At 35.6% G+C, this 14,222-nt stretch overlaps 3 protein-coding genes across 3 annotated transcripts; 1 reads left to right on the forward strand and 2 right to left on the reverse strand.

Moving 5' to 3' along the window:
* The first annotated feature begins 475 nt into the window (after positions 1–475).
* On the forward strand, positions 476–3,276 carry LOC125849057 (uncharacterized protein At1g65710). The gene is made up of 2 exons (XM_049529054.1): positions 476–1,892; positions 2,265–3,276. Exons 1-2 carry the CDS (start codon positions 681–683, stop codon positions 3,099–3,101), a joined length of 2,049 nt encoding a protein of 682 aa, XP_049385011.1. The 5' UTR covers positions 476–680; the 3' UTR covers positions 3,102–3,276.
* Positions 3,277–4,219: 943 nt separating this feature from the next.
* LOC125849241 (NDR1/HIN1-like protein 6) lies at positions 4,220–5,114 on the reverse strand. The gene has a single exon (XM_049529284.1). It carries the CDS (start codon positions 5,068–5,070, stop codon positions 4,288–4,290), a length of 783 nt encoding a protein of 260 aa, XP_049385241.1. The 5' UTR covers positions 5,071–5,114; the 3' UTR covers positions 4,220–4,287.
* Positions 5,115–7,268: 2,154 nt separating this feature from the next.
* On the reverse strand, positions 7,269–13,770 carry LOC125848815 (gamma-tubulin complex component 2). Its single transcript, XM_049528755.1, has 16 exons — positions 13,643–13,770; positions 13,466–13,564; positions 12,032–12,123; positions 11,429–11,501; positions 11,205–11,357; positions 10,966–11,085; positions 10,795–10,848; positions 10,251–10,334; positions 10,076–10,150; positions 9,855–9,986; positions 9,070–9,195; positions 8,861–8,968; positions 8,318–8,380; positions 8,116–8,190; positions 7,667–7,869; positions 7,269–7,585 (listed from the first exon to the last, which is right to left on the reverse strand). Exons 1-16 carry the CDS (start codon positions 13,712–13,714, stop codon positions 7,459–7,461), a joined length of 1,656 nt encoding a protein of 551 aa, XP_049384712.1. The 5' UTR covers positions 13,715–13,770; the 3' UTR covers positions 7,269–7,458.
* Between the last annotated feature and the right edge of the window lie 452 nt (positions 13,771–14,222).

The following is a 14,222-nucleotide window of genomic DNA, read 5'->3' on the forward strand; positions in this document are numbered from 1 at the left end:
AGAATATAAGTGAATAAAAAATTAACGAAGGAATTAATTTCAAATAGAAGGTGAATTTGGTACCTTTGGCAACATGTTAAAATTTGCTTCCCATTATGGTAGGTTGGTTGAATTGTTGCCTTAATTACTCATTTGTCCTAGTGAAATCAATTTTCTCTATATTAAGGCATCACATTTTTTTAAAAAAATTGGTACAATAACAACACCAAAATTAATGTGACCCAAATGCCCTCACTGATCAAACGACCGTTGAAGGATTCCCTAATCCAAAAACTGGATCAAGATTCTCATCATTCCCCAAACATACTTCATAAAATAGCATAACAAAACAACATTTTTTGTTTTTATTCCTTGAAACAACATATAGGTGACAACATTAATTATTTTCTATTTTGAAAAAAATTAATAAAACCCCCTTTTAACGGCTCTATTGACAGACTGCCTCGCCCACCCCACCCCCCTTGCCCGCCTCAGTCAAAATTTGAAATGCCACTTCTGAATCTATTTCTATTACCCCATAAAGTTGCCATTTTTAATTGAGTGGTTTTCTTGAACTCTGAACCCCTTTTCCCCTTTTCCTCTTATCTTTTTCTCTTCTCCTGCCCGTTACAAATCTTTCATCTTCGTGTTGTTTTCTTTCTCACTGCAATTTTGAAAAATTTCAGTTCTTGGGAGAAAAAATGGGGAGTTGTTTGAGTAAGAAGAACACTTCTTGTTCTTCTTCTAAATCTACTTCTACTTCTACTGTTGCAGTTTCAAATACAAATCAAGAAATTGTTAAAAATAGTACCCAAGTGGAGAACAAGAAAGAGGTAGAAGGAGAAAGTGTGAAAAAAGAGATCTTTGTTATTAAACACAGGAAAAGCCATGAAGTGGATAGGAAGACTGAAGAAGAAAAGGGTATGGTTAAAAAGGGAATTGAAGTAGTTGAGACTGTGAAAAATGGTATTAGTAATAGCAATGGTGGGTTAGGGTTAGGCAAAGAGAATGGTATTGTTGTATCGGCTCCTGTGAGGACTTCAAGTTGTACTAAAGAAGAGGTTGATGCTATTTTGATACAATGTGGGAGGCTTAGCAGGAGTTCATCTACTGGAAAGACAGGGGTTTTGGGTTCTAGTGGATCTACTGATACTCCTCAAAGGAGTAGAAAGTACTCTGGTTCCAAGAGGAGTTTTGATTTTGAGAATGACAATGGTAATGAGGGGATGCAAGAAAATGTAGTGGATTGTGAGGATGATGGGGTTGTCGGGAATGGAGTTCGTCGCCATAGGCAACGCCAGCGTCAGCCTAGAACCCCTAATTCTTCTTCTCAGGGACGGAGGAGAACCCCGAGTAGGGAGAGAGACCAGGCGCAACAGCAGCAGCGGTCGGGGAGTAGTAGAGAAAGAGGCAGCAGTGGAGGAGGGGGTAGAAGGGTGAGCAGATCTCCTGGTAGAAGATCTGACTCACCAATTACTACTACCACAAATGGTGGTAATGTGGCTTCTGCTAATGCTAATGGAAATAATGGTGGTAGGCCAGGGAAGATGGTATCTGTACCTGCTACTGTTTCATCTATGGTGATGGATAAGAGCATTGATGCTGGTGGAACTGACAATATATCTGCTGCTGCTGTTAAGAGGATTCAAGTGAAGAGAAATGCAGGTGGCGACGGACCAAGAACTGCTGCATCTCCGCGTGCCCGGTCACCAGCAAGGGTGAATGCAAAGGTGTTGAATGAGAGAGATAACAATGTTCATTCCAACCAAAATCAACAGCAGCCCATGTCCCTTAGCCGTAGCAATTCAAGGAAACACGAGCAATCTCCCTACAGAAGAAATCCTCTCAGTGAGATTGACACCAATGTTGTCTTGGAGCAGATGCCCGTGCCAGGACTGAAGGTCCCTTCCCAGGTTGGCTCCTTTTATTAGTTTGTAGACTTCTTTAGAAAAAAACTCATGTTTTAGTTTTTGCTTATTTATCATAGATTGGCTGATAATTGCTTGTGCTAGCAAACCTTTGATGCAATGAATTTTAGTTTTGTAGGTCTGGTGTAGGTATAAGTGTGAAATTAGAGAATGGAAACTGATGTTAGTCTTGTTAGAATTTTGTATATCTATGTAGGAATAAATGTGAAATTTAAAGAACCATATTTTCCTTGGAAGATGAATAATTTACTTGAAATAGACCTCTATAGACTAATGAGAGTGGAGTATTCATTGGCCCCGATTAGTATGGGATTTTGATCGATTTAGTATCAATATTGATGTGCTCTCTCTTTGCAGAAGTTGAATGCAGAAACTGTGAGCAATGGCAAAGTCAAGGAGCAGCAGCAGCATAATGTTGCAATGAATGTGATTGTTTCAGGATCCGAAAGCCATAAACCCCAGAGAAGCAGGTCTTTAAGGCTATCTAGAGACCTAGATATCAATCCTGAAGCTCTCTCAAATCCTCCTCAATCATATACTGCACTGTTGCTTGAGGACATCCAAAACTTCCATCAAAAGACTAATACCACCACCCCTGCATTTTCACTACCACCTTGTGTAACGAAAGCTTGCTCAATTGTTGATGCAGTTGCTGACCTGAACTCAACCACTAGCTCCAATCTGTCCAGTGCTTTCTCCGATGACAGGAGAAGAAACCCCACATCTGAGCAATTTAGTCAGAATGATAATGCTTCTTTCGATCCTCTAGGGAAGAAGAAGTTAGGGATCAAGGATCCCTTCATGGAGTCTGAAGTTGCTGTGAGTGATGACCTAATGGAGCCAAGCATACAGAAGTATGTAACTTTCAGAAGGGGAACTGATATGGAAGAACAAGAATCCTCAGGAAGCAACAGTGTTGTTGGTGGTCAGCAAAATTGGCTTTCCCCTTCCTCATGGGAACCAAATTCGGCTGATTCAACTGACTGTTGGCCTTCTTCAAAATCCTACAGTAGAGATGATAACAAGAGTCCTCTAGGCTTTCAAAGGCATGCAATATCTGAGATTGGCCATGACATGGAAGAAGGAAAAAGAAGAGTGAATGTGAAGAGGAGGGAATCTGACAACCAGCAAACAGGAATAGGCCGTGGCAGGGTTGGACTTAGAGGAGGGATTTCTATGCCTGCTTCTACTTAAAACATCGAAGAATTTGTTAAGATGTATGCAGTTTGTTTTAGAATAGAATTTTTAGTTGTGGTTGCACACTTTGCAGCCTTTTGTTTTCATTGAAGATTGTACGCTTTGCAACCTTTCGTTTTCGTTGAATGTTGTCTGCAAATGATTTACTTTTGAAGCAAATGTAATTCATCTACCGCCTACTCGTGGGATCTGTGTCACAGTTATTCTTTAAAGTGCTAAAATTGGAGCATCACTTTAATGCAGGGAACAAAAGCATACAAACAAACATGTGTAATAGTTAGTGTTTTGGATGCACCATTTCAAATTGACTTCAGAGATAGCAATTAGAATTTCCCTGCAAAAGATGAGAATATCATTTATCCTATAAAAGTCCCTTTCCTACACCTGATATGTATACAGCACACAGTTGGATTTTGGAACTGCCAGTGAGTTAATTCCAATTCGCTTATCATTCTTGATGGGGGTGTCAACCTTGAGCACTTCCATATAAGCTATTTGTTCTCTTTGGACAGGAGGAGGATGCCAACTATTCATCTAGTGTCACTTTTATACTTAACCATGTATATTGCAATAATCATAGCGATAGATGCTCTTATTATCTGCTTAGGCCACAGCCATGAAGGTCTCACCAAGATACAGGAATTAAGTAAACTAGGCAAAAGATTGAAGAAGTAAGAATTTATGTATGAAAGATAGAGGGAAAGTAATCAAATATTGAACCTCTTTGGAGTGCAAAAGTCATAGCAAAAAGCTCAAATAAAGTGATTGCACTTCACATTATATCAAGATTGAAATACTCATAGTAATTGTATTACCTTGTTCAGCAGAGAAGCCTCACAACACTAAAGTTGACCTATAGATCACGGGTTCGAACCATGGAATCAGTCACTCAGAGTAGGCTGCCTACATCACACCCCTTTGAGGTGCAGTCCCTCTTCGAACCTTTGTGCACCGAGCTTCCCTTTTTAATTATATTACCTTGTTCAGGAATTTCTTTTGGATACTGATAATTCTGCTCCTTTCACATCAAACCAGTAAGATCAAAAGAAGTAAAGAGGAAACAGATCACTTAATTATATCAATCCAAAATAGTATGAGTAAACAGTGTCAACAGATATTGAAAAAAAAATCTGTAAAAAAAGGAAGAAAAAATAATTATACAGAAAATAATTCCAAGACTGGACTATAACCTAAAACCAAACTGGCAATCACTATTCCTAATCCTGATAGCATTATTTGCAGACAAACTATCCACATCCAGCTTACACTTAACCAAAAAGTTCCACTTCATAAGCTTCAATTTCCCAATCTTGAGCTTCACTGGAACTTTTGCCCTGAGATTCAATGGAATACTTCCCCTCTGTTGATCCACCTGCAGTGCCTGCAACAATCCAGTAACATTCTGTGTTTGTCCTGATAAATCCAAACTAAGTAAAGTAGTATTCTGATGACCCTGATAAAATATTGGCAATGACCCTTCACAAAGCTGAACACCAGTATACCAAACACTCAATTGGCTACCACTTTCATAGTAAATCCCAATTTTCTTGTTGGGGTTTCTTGCAGTGATGTTAACATTAAAAGTAGCATATAATAAGCTCATGTCATTATTGAAATTGAACTGTGTGATTCTCATACTGTCAACAGAGTACTTTGGTATTTTTGGCTGGAAGACAAAGTAAAAAGCAGCAGATAAAGCAGCAATGATTATGATGATGAGCAACAACAGACAACATGTGCAACATAGACATCTTTTGCAAGAACAACATCTTCTCTTTGGTGGTTTCAATGGTGGATAATATGGGATTGTTCTTCTAAAAGGTGGTTCTTGCTGCTGCTGCTGCTTCTCAGGATCACCTTTTTCTGAACTGAAAGAACCCTTTGGCACTAAAGGGACAGAGGGTTTTTGTACTGGAAGTTCATGTTCTGGTTCAGGTACTGGATGAATTCTTTGTTGCTCTGCCATAGTATAAAAAATTGTGGAGTGGATGTAACAAAGAGTGTAGTACTTGGTTAATATATATAGAATCTTGAAAGAGTATAACTCTTTTTTTTTTCCTTTATGTATTTGGTATCCGAAACTTACTAATCTGAATTTGGCTCACACGTAAACGATGCAATTACCTGGAAAATAATTCACCCATAAGAAAATAAGTAGTCATACTTCTATTTATAATAGTGCAAAACCTATTTTAACTAGAATTTGGAAACCTTGTTCTAATATTATCTGACAACAAATTCTATTTAGACATGAATTAAAGAAACTTAACATAATTCTAAATCGTAAACCATTTAGATTAAAATATAATTAGTGTCATACGTCAAGATCTATATGTATAAATTATAATTATTGAAGTTTCCTTATTTTGACTTTTTTTTTTATAAAGAGAGGTTGATGTGTCCCCATCTAACATCTTAATTAAAAATTTGGTATTCTAATAGTACACACTTTGCTTTAATGAGTAGTAAATATTTGCTGACTGCTCATTGGGAAGAAAAAAGAGGGGAGGTGCAATTTTATGAGTCAAAAAGGTAACGCGTTAATGTTTTCCAAAGTCAGTGTTTGGTTTGTGTGGAAAGTTATTAAATGTGTTTTGGTAAGTGAACTACTGAAATTTATAAAGTCTAAATAGTTTGAATTTTGTTTTTCGAGTGCAACCCTACCCGGTGAACGCAATGCGACCGACATTTACAATATATTATAAAAGTGAAGGTAATATATGCGTATATTTTATTTTTTGTAAACCAATCACATTGAATATTGTTATTATCGTTATTGTAATATAATCAAAATATTCAATTAGGTTGCTAATAGAACTATATCCTCTCTAGCCCAATATAATTACATAGTTGGAGTGTGACACATCCATTAAAAAATATGTTTAAAGACATCAATCTAAAGGTAATTTGTTAATACTACCCTTTTGATTCTTCCAAACTCTTCTTAAAAGTAATGATAATTATTTGAGATTTAAAAATAGTTGAAACTTCCACTTAAAAGAAAAGTAATTTTATTAATAAAATAAAAAATTAATATATTCTAAAACTTTGAAAAATTCATATATTTTGAACCATAAAAAAATGTCAATAATATATTTTATTGGACCAGACGGAATAGTTTTTAACCTCAACGATAATACATTTGTTTTTTCTTTATGAACTAGATGTCTTGTACAAAAAGATAATTACGCAATTAGATCATTTCAAAAGTAATTGCATATATTCTGTATTATAATATTGATTTGACAATCTATAATACAATCAACTTCTTATAACATATCATAATTACATTATTAATATAAAATTTTCATTTTATTATAATCTATCAACTTTAAATCCTTTAAGAAATAAAATAAGGAACTCTGTTGAATAGGCAAATAGGTCAGTGTTACACATGTAGACGCTACCCAAAAAATAAAATAAATGAAAACTTTCGTTTAGTTATTTCTTCCACATTTGCTTTTCTTCTACTACTAGTTGTTATATGAAGAAGTCTTAGGCATCAAGAAAAATAAAGACGTTGAGCAACAAACAAAGTTTTTAGAAGCTTCCATAAAACTAGTACTCCTTCAATTTACATGTTGTTTGACCAGACGCGATATTTTTAGAAAAAATAAAAAACTTTTAAATTTATAATTTAAAACAAATTATAAATTAATAAATCAATAATTAAGGGTATATTATTCAGTTTTTTTTCTTTTAGAATTAAAATCAATAAATAATATTAAATTAATTCTAAAAATATATATATAAAATATCTAATATTACGAAAAAAAATCAAAGATTTACTTGCATTATAATTTTTGGACAAATAATTCTCCTCTCATAAAGCAATACCAAATCCTCTTTTGACTTTAAGGAGAAGGAGCGGCTGCCTATCCCTTTATTAGAGCCAACAAACCCAGTAGCCATCGGTTGTTGTATTTATTTAATCAGCAAAAATGTTAGGATTAGTTCAACCCTAGGTAGTTTACTACACTACAGAAATGTATTTATGCATATATAATCAAATAATTGAAATAGATCGATATATTAGGATCGAAAATAATTGTTTAGGTCGTATATATTTTCAGGGTGGAGATAGAAATCAAGATACAGGTTCAACTGTGTCTAGTAACCTTAGTCCAAATAGTGTATTTTTTTAATACTTGGAAATGGAGAACAACATATTTACTTCAGTATCTATCAAACAGACGTAAATAAAAAGAAAAGCTTGATTTGATTTCAGAATGATCACACTCTACAAGCTCAACCCAGTTTTTAAGAAGAAGAAATTGAACAGACATAAATAAAAAGAAAGATTACTAAAACTGCAATTTTAAAACTAAGTTTGTAGGCAACAAATACAATCAGCTTACTGGTCTTTTCCCACACCAAGGATCCACTGTGCAAGATGAGTCAAGTATGGTTCTGCTCGAGAGCCACTGCTTAATATCGGTCCCAGGCTATGAAGCTCAAACGAAAATTCCTTCTCAAATTTCCTGCAAAATGATTATAGTTAACTATGAGAGACACATATAAGAGAGGTTAAAAACCAAAAGTACAAATTCGTTATAACATACAGAACGGATTCTAATACTGTGACGTTTTCAGGAGCTAGCCTCAGCATCTGATATGGGGTCCTTAGTTTCAAGTTCTTATATTTTTCTTTACTGGGAGAATCATTAGACAATGTGTCATTGTCAGTAGTATCCAACGAGGAGGTAATCAGCCGTTGCATTGCAGCTGCATATTGCAGACAAATCAATTTCAACCTCTCCACTTTCTGCATTTAGAAAAATATTCATGAGAAAATCAGGACAGTAAAAATAGTTAGAACAACAAAATAACAAAATTGATCCCCTGAAGGAACAGACTCGAAACCTAAAACGTAATCTGGCAGTTGCTACAAATGTAGGTTCTTGAACATTGCAGAAGGGCTATCATCAGTATCATCTTTTGTGAAGATATTATAATTAGGAACAAAGTAACTGAAGGACACCAATAACCAGGACTGGAAATCATAACTAACCTTAAGAAGGGCTGGTGATAGAAGCACACATTCCCTCAAGCACTTATCAAGAAAAAAGTCATGGTATTGGATAACCTGCCCCAAAAATGAATCAAAGAATCAATGAGACAACACATCAAGTTGAAACAGAAGGACCACCCCAGCAAGAGTCTCTCCTATAATGTGTTTAGACACAAGATTTCTTTGTACATAATCATTTTACCTCGTCAATGCTTTTCGCTGTTTGAAGTCTACTGAGCATTACATGCCAGTTAGGTTCAAGCACCTGAAGATACAATAAAATACTGGTTCAATCTGACTAGCAATACACATCAAAACTTATACTGTCAACCCTCTTGCATATCAGCCAATAAAATATCAAAATTTTTACAGTCAGCCGTCTTTTATATCAGCCAATATAATTCATTCATTTGACCTTCTAACAAGAACAGCTGTCTTCACTAGTTTAATAGATGTACTAAAGAACATGTCTAATATAGCATTGATAATGAAGAAGAATCGTGAAAGAGAGGGATACATCAGTGATGGTATGGTGACAGTGATGAAAAGAACAGTGAGAAAAACTGGGAAACTCAAAGTATGGAACCAGAAATTAAAATAATAAAGGAAGAATAACATATCAAAAAAATACAAATAGAGAAGTAGGAAACTCAAAGCAATCAAGCAGAAATTAACATACCAAAGACAGGCAGACATAGCAAACTAACATAGGAATTGTAGTTCCCTGAGAAGGGGTGAAACTTGCCTCAAATGTCAAATAGTGTAGGAGACTATTTATGAACTTCAGCATATTGCGACATAACAAAGATGATACAGAAACTGTAGTTCCTTGCATGTCAAGCTTGCGGAGACCCTATAATAACAAAATAAGCAAAAATGCAAATCTATCAGAAGTCAAAAAGGAAAAGAGAAGCTACTTTACTACTATTAGTAAAAGTAACTGAAAGCTCATACCTGATGTACTTGCCATGCCCCAGAGAGTTGCCTATCAACATGCTTACAGTGAAATAGAAATCTGAAAATCAACTGATATTTTGTCAAGGCTTTCCGTGATATTACAAGAGATAAGGGCCATCTAACCTGAAACACAACAAATGCAACCAGGCTCAGGAGACAATAATATAATGACTCAGCAAAAATAATGCCACGACCTTTAATGTCAATCTCGCCAAAACAAAAAATCAAGAGAAGAAAACAAGATGCTCTCCCTCAGCGTTAGCTAAATATGGTTGTTGCTAGGTGGCACTCAATGAACAGATTAACATCATTGCACACAGCTACAAAAGAAAATGTAACGCAGAGATAAATAAGACAAGTATAACAGGAGGGGAAAGTGAGTATTTTACTCCCCAATTGATTCTCTTGACTTAGCTAAAAGTATAGACAAATTTCCTGCTAATTACTGTTAAAGAATGACAAAAATCCCACATTAGCGGTTAATGAGATGAGTGGACTCCTTATAAGGCTTGGGCAATCCTCCTCCCTTTGAGCTAGCTTTTGGGGTGTGAGTTAGGCCCAATACCTAACTTAACAACTTTTTTGAAATTGGCCAGGTATTGAACAGCAAAATTGCGGCAGACTGTTTTCTCTTACATAAGTTCTGGATCTATGATTGATATAGAAGACGTAAAGAACTGTTTTTATGCAATTTCTGTTCTTTCATCTCCCTTCTTTTTCTTTTTGTTGTGTCGAGCTGCGGTGTAATTTCCTTCAATTAGAAGAGAAATTAGAAGGCAAACCTTGTAATTCAAAGAAAAAGTTTCCAAGCCAGTAATGCTCAGTGGCTCCTCTAAATCATTGCTATCTGGAGCAGACCGGCTGATTTCAAGATCTTTCAATGTACTCAATCTTTTCAATAAAGTAGTCCTCTCCTGAGAAAAGATGGACCATTTTTTACATAAATGCAGCAGATTATCTCCATGTCTTGAAGGTTAAACAGGCCAAGGTAATAATAACTCACCACACAACATAATAAGTCCTCATGGCAAGGATCTGCACCAGCTGCAGTAGATCGCAAAGCAAGGTCTAGAAGAGACTACTCAGAAGAACGAAAAGAAGGTGACACCACATTATAAAGAGCTTCAAATGATTTCCCTATTTAGAGGAAGCAAAAAACTAAAGAAATATGTATAAACCTGTAGCTTCTCCACAGAGATCTCATCAGGCTTCTTCATGAGCTCCTCTTTAGCTGTATCCATGAAGTGCACTAAGAAATCACCCTGCATGGACAGTTGTAGTGAGTACGAATATAAATTTCTTAATGGAAACCAGCACCAGAACAATACTTTAACTTCCATCTACAGAGAGCACACATAAAGAAATAAAGAATGAAACCAAAGAAAAATTCAAAACCAGGTTCAGGATGACAGAGAAGCATACAATGATTCTAAATTTGCATTTTAATTGATGGATTTGCTTGTTTGGAACGGATAGGCATAAGAATGTCTAACATTTTCTTCTTCCTGCAACACATTTTGATGCCAGCTGCTAGGCAAAGAAATATCTTCTTTTACTAAAAGAAGATAATGCGAAGGGACTGACTAGTTAATAAAACGAAGTTATTGAAGCATTCCACTGCATGTAGCATTTAAATTCCAAGTTTACCAGGTATTTTCCCCATATCCAATTCCCAAACTGTCATAAACTTAGATATATAATTTGTTAATCGCTAGCTGGTACCTGATCAAGAAGAAGATAGTGCTTAATAGATTGCAGTTTACCCATGAGATCATACTGCCAAAGAATAGAAAGGTTTCATCAGAGAAAAGTTTCATGTAAAAGCACTTGCAGTAACAAATCAAGAAACATGGAAAAAAGCTGTCAAGAAATATCTTTCTTGCTTCAGCACACCTTGTTTTTAACAAGATTTAATAGTTCGCCACTGGCAAAATCATAAGCAGACTTGATGCACTCCAAATAGTGATGATTTGAGCCTGCACTTGTCAACTTTGACTTTTCTGCCACAGGGATCTAACAAAAACAATTTGGTCACAAGCCTCTGCTAATATTACTAATGGAATTGTAATGCAAAGAAAGATGGAATAGCTTTATTGGGTGAACATATAGCAGCAATGGGATCTTGTCAAAACCTGAATGCTATGTCCACACTCTCTCATGACATTTAAATATTTTCCAGTGATCAAAATTGTTTCCGCTGCATTTGCAAGGAAGCTAGGAATTTCATCTTTCAGGCTGTAACGTTGTTGCCAGTACTTGGCATCATAATCTTGAGTAAGACTCTCCTGTGGAAAACACAGTGAGACCAATGAGATGTCAGCAACTAAGTAAAAAAGTGTTACTGAAAAAGATGTACCTTCTGAAGAGACTTGTTCTCAGCAATAAAGAATTCACCATAAGGATCATCAATCACTCCTTCATACACCCACCTAAAATTTTAGGGTAGTTCACATTGAGAAACAACAGTAATTCACTATAAAAGAACGGGAAGTTCAACAGTCTGTCAAAAAACGAGAAAAAGCGACACACCTTAATACCTACAAAAGGCAGTTGATGAAAACCTAACATTTACTCTAGAAGACAAGAAAACAAGTACTTTACTTGTTTATTATCATGGGAATAGTATAAAGATTAAAAAAAAATGCATTACCAATTAAGCTGAAACTCATTGTTCAAGGAAACATACACTACTTTTTAATATGTGTGATAACTACATCAGCTGATATCCCAAGTAGACATTATTAGCATAGACACATCAAGATCAAATAGCAGATATAGGAAGCACTACTCCTTTAACCCTGGCGATTTATGTATCACCAACTTCTTTTACATTTAACAAAAAGTAGAAACATGTTATTTTAGGACAAATCAATATTTGATTAGGCAATTCCCAGACAATGAGAGGTCGGCCAGACCTTAAGCAAACTTGGATAATCATTGCAGAATCTAGATTAAATACCTCTCTAATATTCCAAGATACGCAGTGCTTGCTGATTGTGACATCTTTTCCAGCAAAGACCTCACTACGTGATCACCAGCCATTGCCTTTGCCTAAAACAGAACAATTAATCTGGAAATAAATATAGACCCCCTCTCCTCAAATAGAACACATGTAGTTTGTGTTAAGAATATTGTAAATGATATTGTATACCAATTAGGACTAATTAGAGAGATTCTTTCCTATTTTAACACTCGTACATTCACTTTTTAAGTCCAGCAACGTGAGGGAGTAATCAAGCTAAGTTTTCACTCAATTATTCCATGTTTTGTTTGTTCAGATGGTATCATAGCATTGGTGAGATAATTCTTGTTGTGCAGCCACCAGCGACGTTCAGAAAGAAGAAAAATAGCCACCGCTATTGTTACAGATAACTTTCAGATCTGTTTGCATTAGCTCTCTATTTCGTGAATGTTGTGTGAGAACCAATTATTCCTTCTTATCTTTTTTATGACCAAGAAACTCGTTTCGAACCAACCCTTTGGGCCAACTGCAGTTTCCGGAAATCCGGGATGATGGCTCCGCCCTTTACCCTTCTCCACTTAAACTAGTCTTAGTTCGTTTGGCACAGGGCTCACACTAGTGATTTAAGATACAAGTCCCTCAACCTTTGCCAATTGAGATAAACCCCGGGGGTTATTCCTTATCTTATTTTCTCAACAATTCTAAACATATCAAAATAGAGTCTATTACGGATACTTAAAAATTAGTTCAAACTTCCCATGAAGATTTTGCGAATGAGAAAGACTAATGGACTAAAACTACTATTAGGGGTCGTTTGGTAGAGTGTGTTAGGAAAAATAATGCATGCATTAGCATTGTGTATTACTAGTACCTTGTTTGGTACTCTTTTCTAATTTATGTATAACACTAATGCTTGCATTAGTTATACACTCTATTGTGTATTAAGGTGTGCATTACTAATACCATAGATTTCTAGGTATTAGCAATGCAATGGTTTTAATGCATGCATTAACTCAATTAAAGACCCAATTATCCCTCAAAACCTTTTATACATCTTTTCCACCATAATAGTGGAGGGTATCTTTGTAAATAATTTTTTTTATGCAATAAATGCTATTTTTAGTGCATCAAACCAAACAATGCATAAAAATAATTTATGTATAATTAACGCAAGCATAACTAATACATGCATTACTAATGCAAGCATTACTAATACACTCTATTTAGCATTATTTTTATACTCAACCAAACGACCCCTTAAAACATAAAAATTGCAGATCTCATTTTGATAACCATGCAAAACCAAACCACAAATGTTCAAGCAAATATGGAGTTTAAACCATGGTAATGAATCTATGGTATTCCACAATTCTAGGGGAATTCAGACATAGATCCCTTAAAGTTATGAAAAGTGACATTAAGACGTCAGACCTGGCTTTGCAAGAGGTTAAGGACTGCAGAACCAACACAGTTACTGGCTGCAGCCTTTTTCACCACCATAGACAGTGCTTGCATTGAACCCATCATTGGCTGCAAAAAATAGCTTCATAAGCACCAATGACGATGAGTCAAACTAAATGGAAATTAAACTAGTTTAAGCAGCGTTACCTGGCAGTAAAACCATAATCCTTGTATGGAAAGTTTTCCTAAGCGAAATTGATGTTCAAGCTGTGCCACCATTGCTTGGTAGTCCTGATAAAAATATATTCTAGCCTTCAATTAGCTCTCCCTTTTTAGTTTCCTTTATTATTCTTTCTCTTACTACTACATTGCACATGTATGTCCACACAGCATGGGACAATTATGGAAACAACTCATGGCATCCAAAAACCTTAGATAATTAGCTGAACCAAATTAAGGAGCAGACAGGTTTTCTCAGCTTCCCAGGAGATAAGCTTCCGAAAGTCACATTAATCCATCCACAAAAAGAGATTTTTATTTTATAAGGTAAATAATTCTTTTACTAATAATTGAAAAATTCTACCATATACAAGCTATACCAAGGATGAGAGAATCTACAATATCCAAAAAGAGATTAAAAAAATCATGAAGATGATTCCATACTCCCAGAAATCAACAACAACAACAACATACCCAGTGAAATCCCACTAGGTGGGGTCTGGGGAGGGTAGAGTGTACGCAGACCTTGCCACTACCTCGTGGAGGTAGAGAGGCTGTTTTCGAAAGA

The sequence above is a fragment of the Solanum stenotomum genome, chromosome 12, assembly GCF_019186545.1.
Source record: "Solanum stenotomum isolate F172 chromosome 12, ASM1918654v1, whole genome shotgun sequence".
NCBI lineage: Eukaryota > Viridiplantae > Streptophyta > Magnoliopsida > Solanales > Solanaceae > Solanum > Solanum stenotomum.

Bases quoted from the DNA above. Each gene is read 5' to 3' on its own strand.
- LOC125849241 (XM_049529284.1), bottom strand. From the start codon at position 5,070: ATGGCAGAGCAACAAAGAATTCATCCAGTACCTGAACCAGAACATGAA.
- LOC125849057 (XM_049529054.1), top strand. From the start codon at position 681: ATGGGGAGTTGTTTGAGTAAGAAGAACACTTCTTGTTCTTCTTCTAAA. The intron at 1,893-2,264 runs GTTGGCTCCTTT...CTCTCTTTGCAG, and splicing joins GACTGAAGGTCCCTTCCCAG to AAGTTGAATGCAGAAACTGT.
- LOC125848815 (XM_049528755.1), bottom strand. From the start codon at position 13,714: ATGGTGGCACAGCTTGAACATCAATTTCGCTTAGGAAAACTTTCCATA. The intron at 11,502-12,031 runs GTATTTAATCTA...CTAAAATTTTAG, and splicing joins TATCTTGGAATATTAGAGAG to GTGGGTGTATGAAGGAGTGA. The intron at 8,191-8,317 runs GTAAAATGATTA...TTTTTGGGGCAG, and splicing joins CAGCGAAAAGCATTGACGAG to GTTATCCAATACCATGACTT.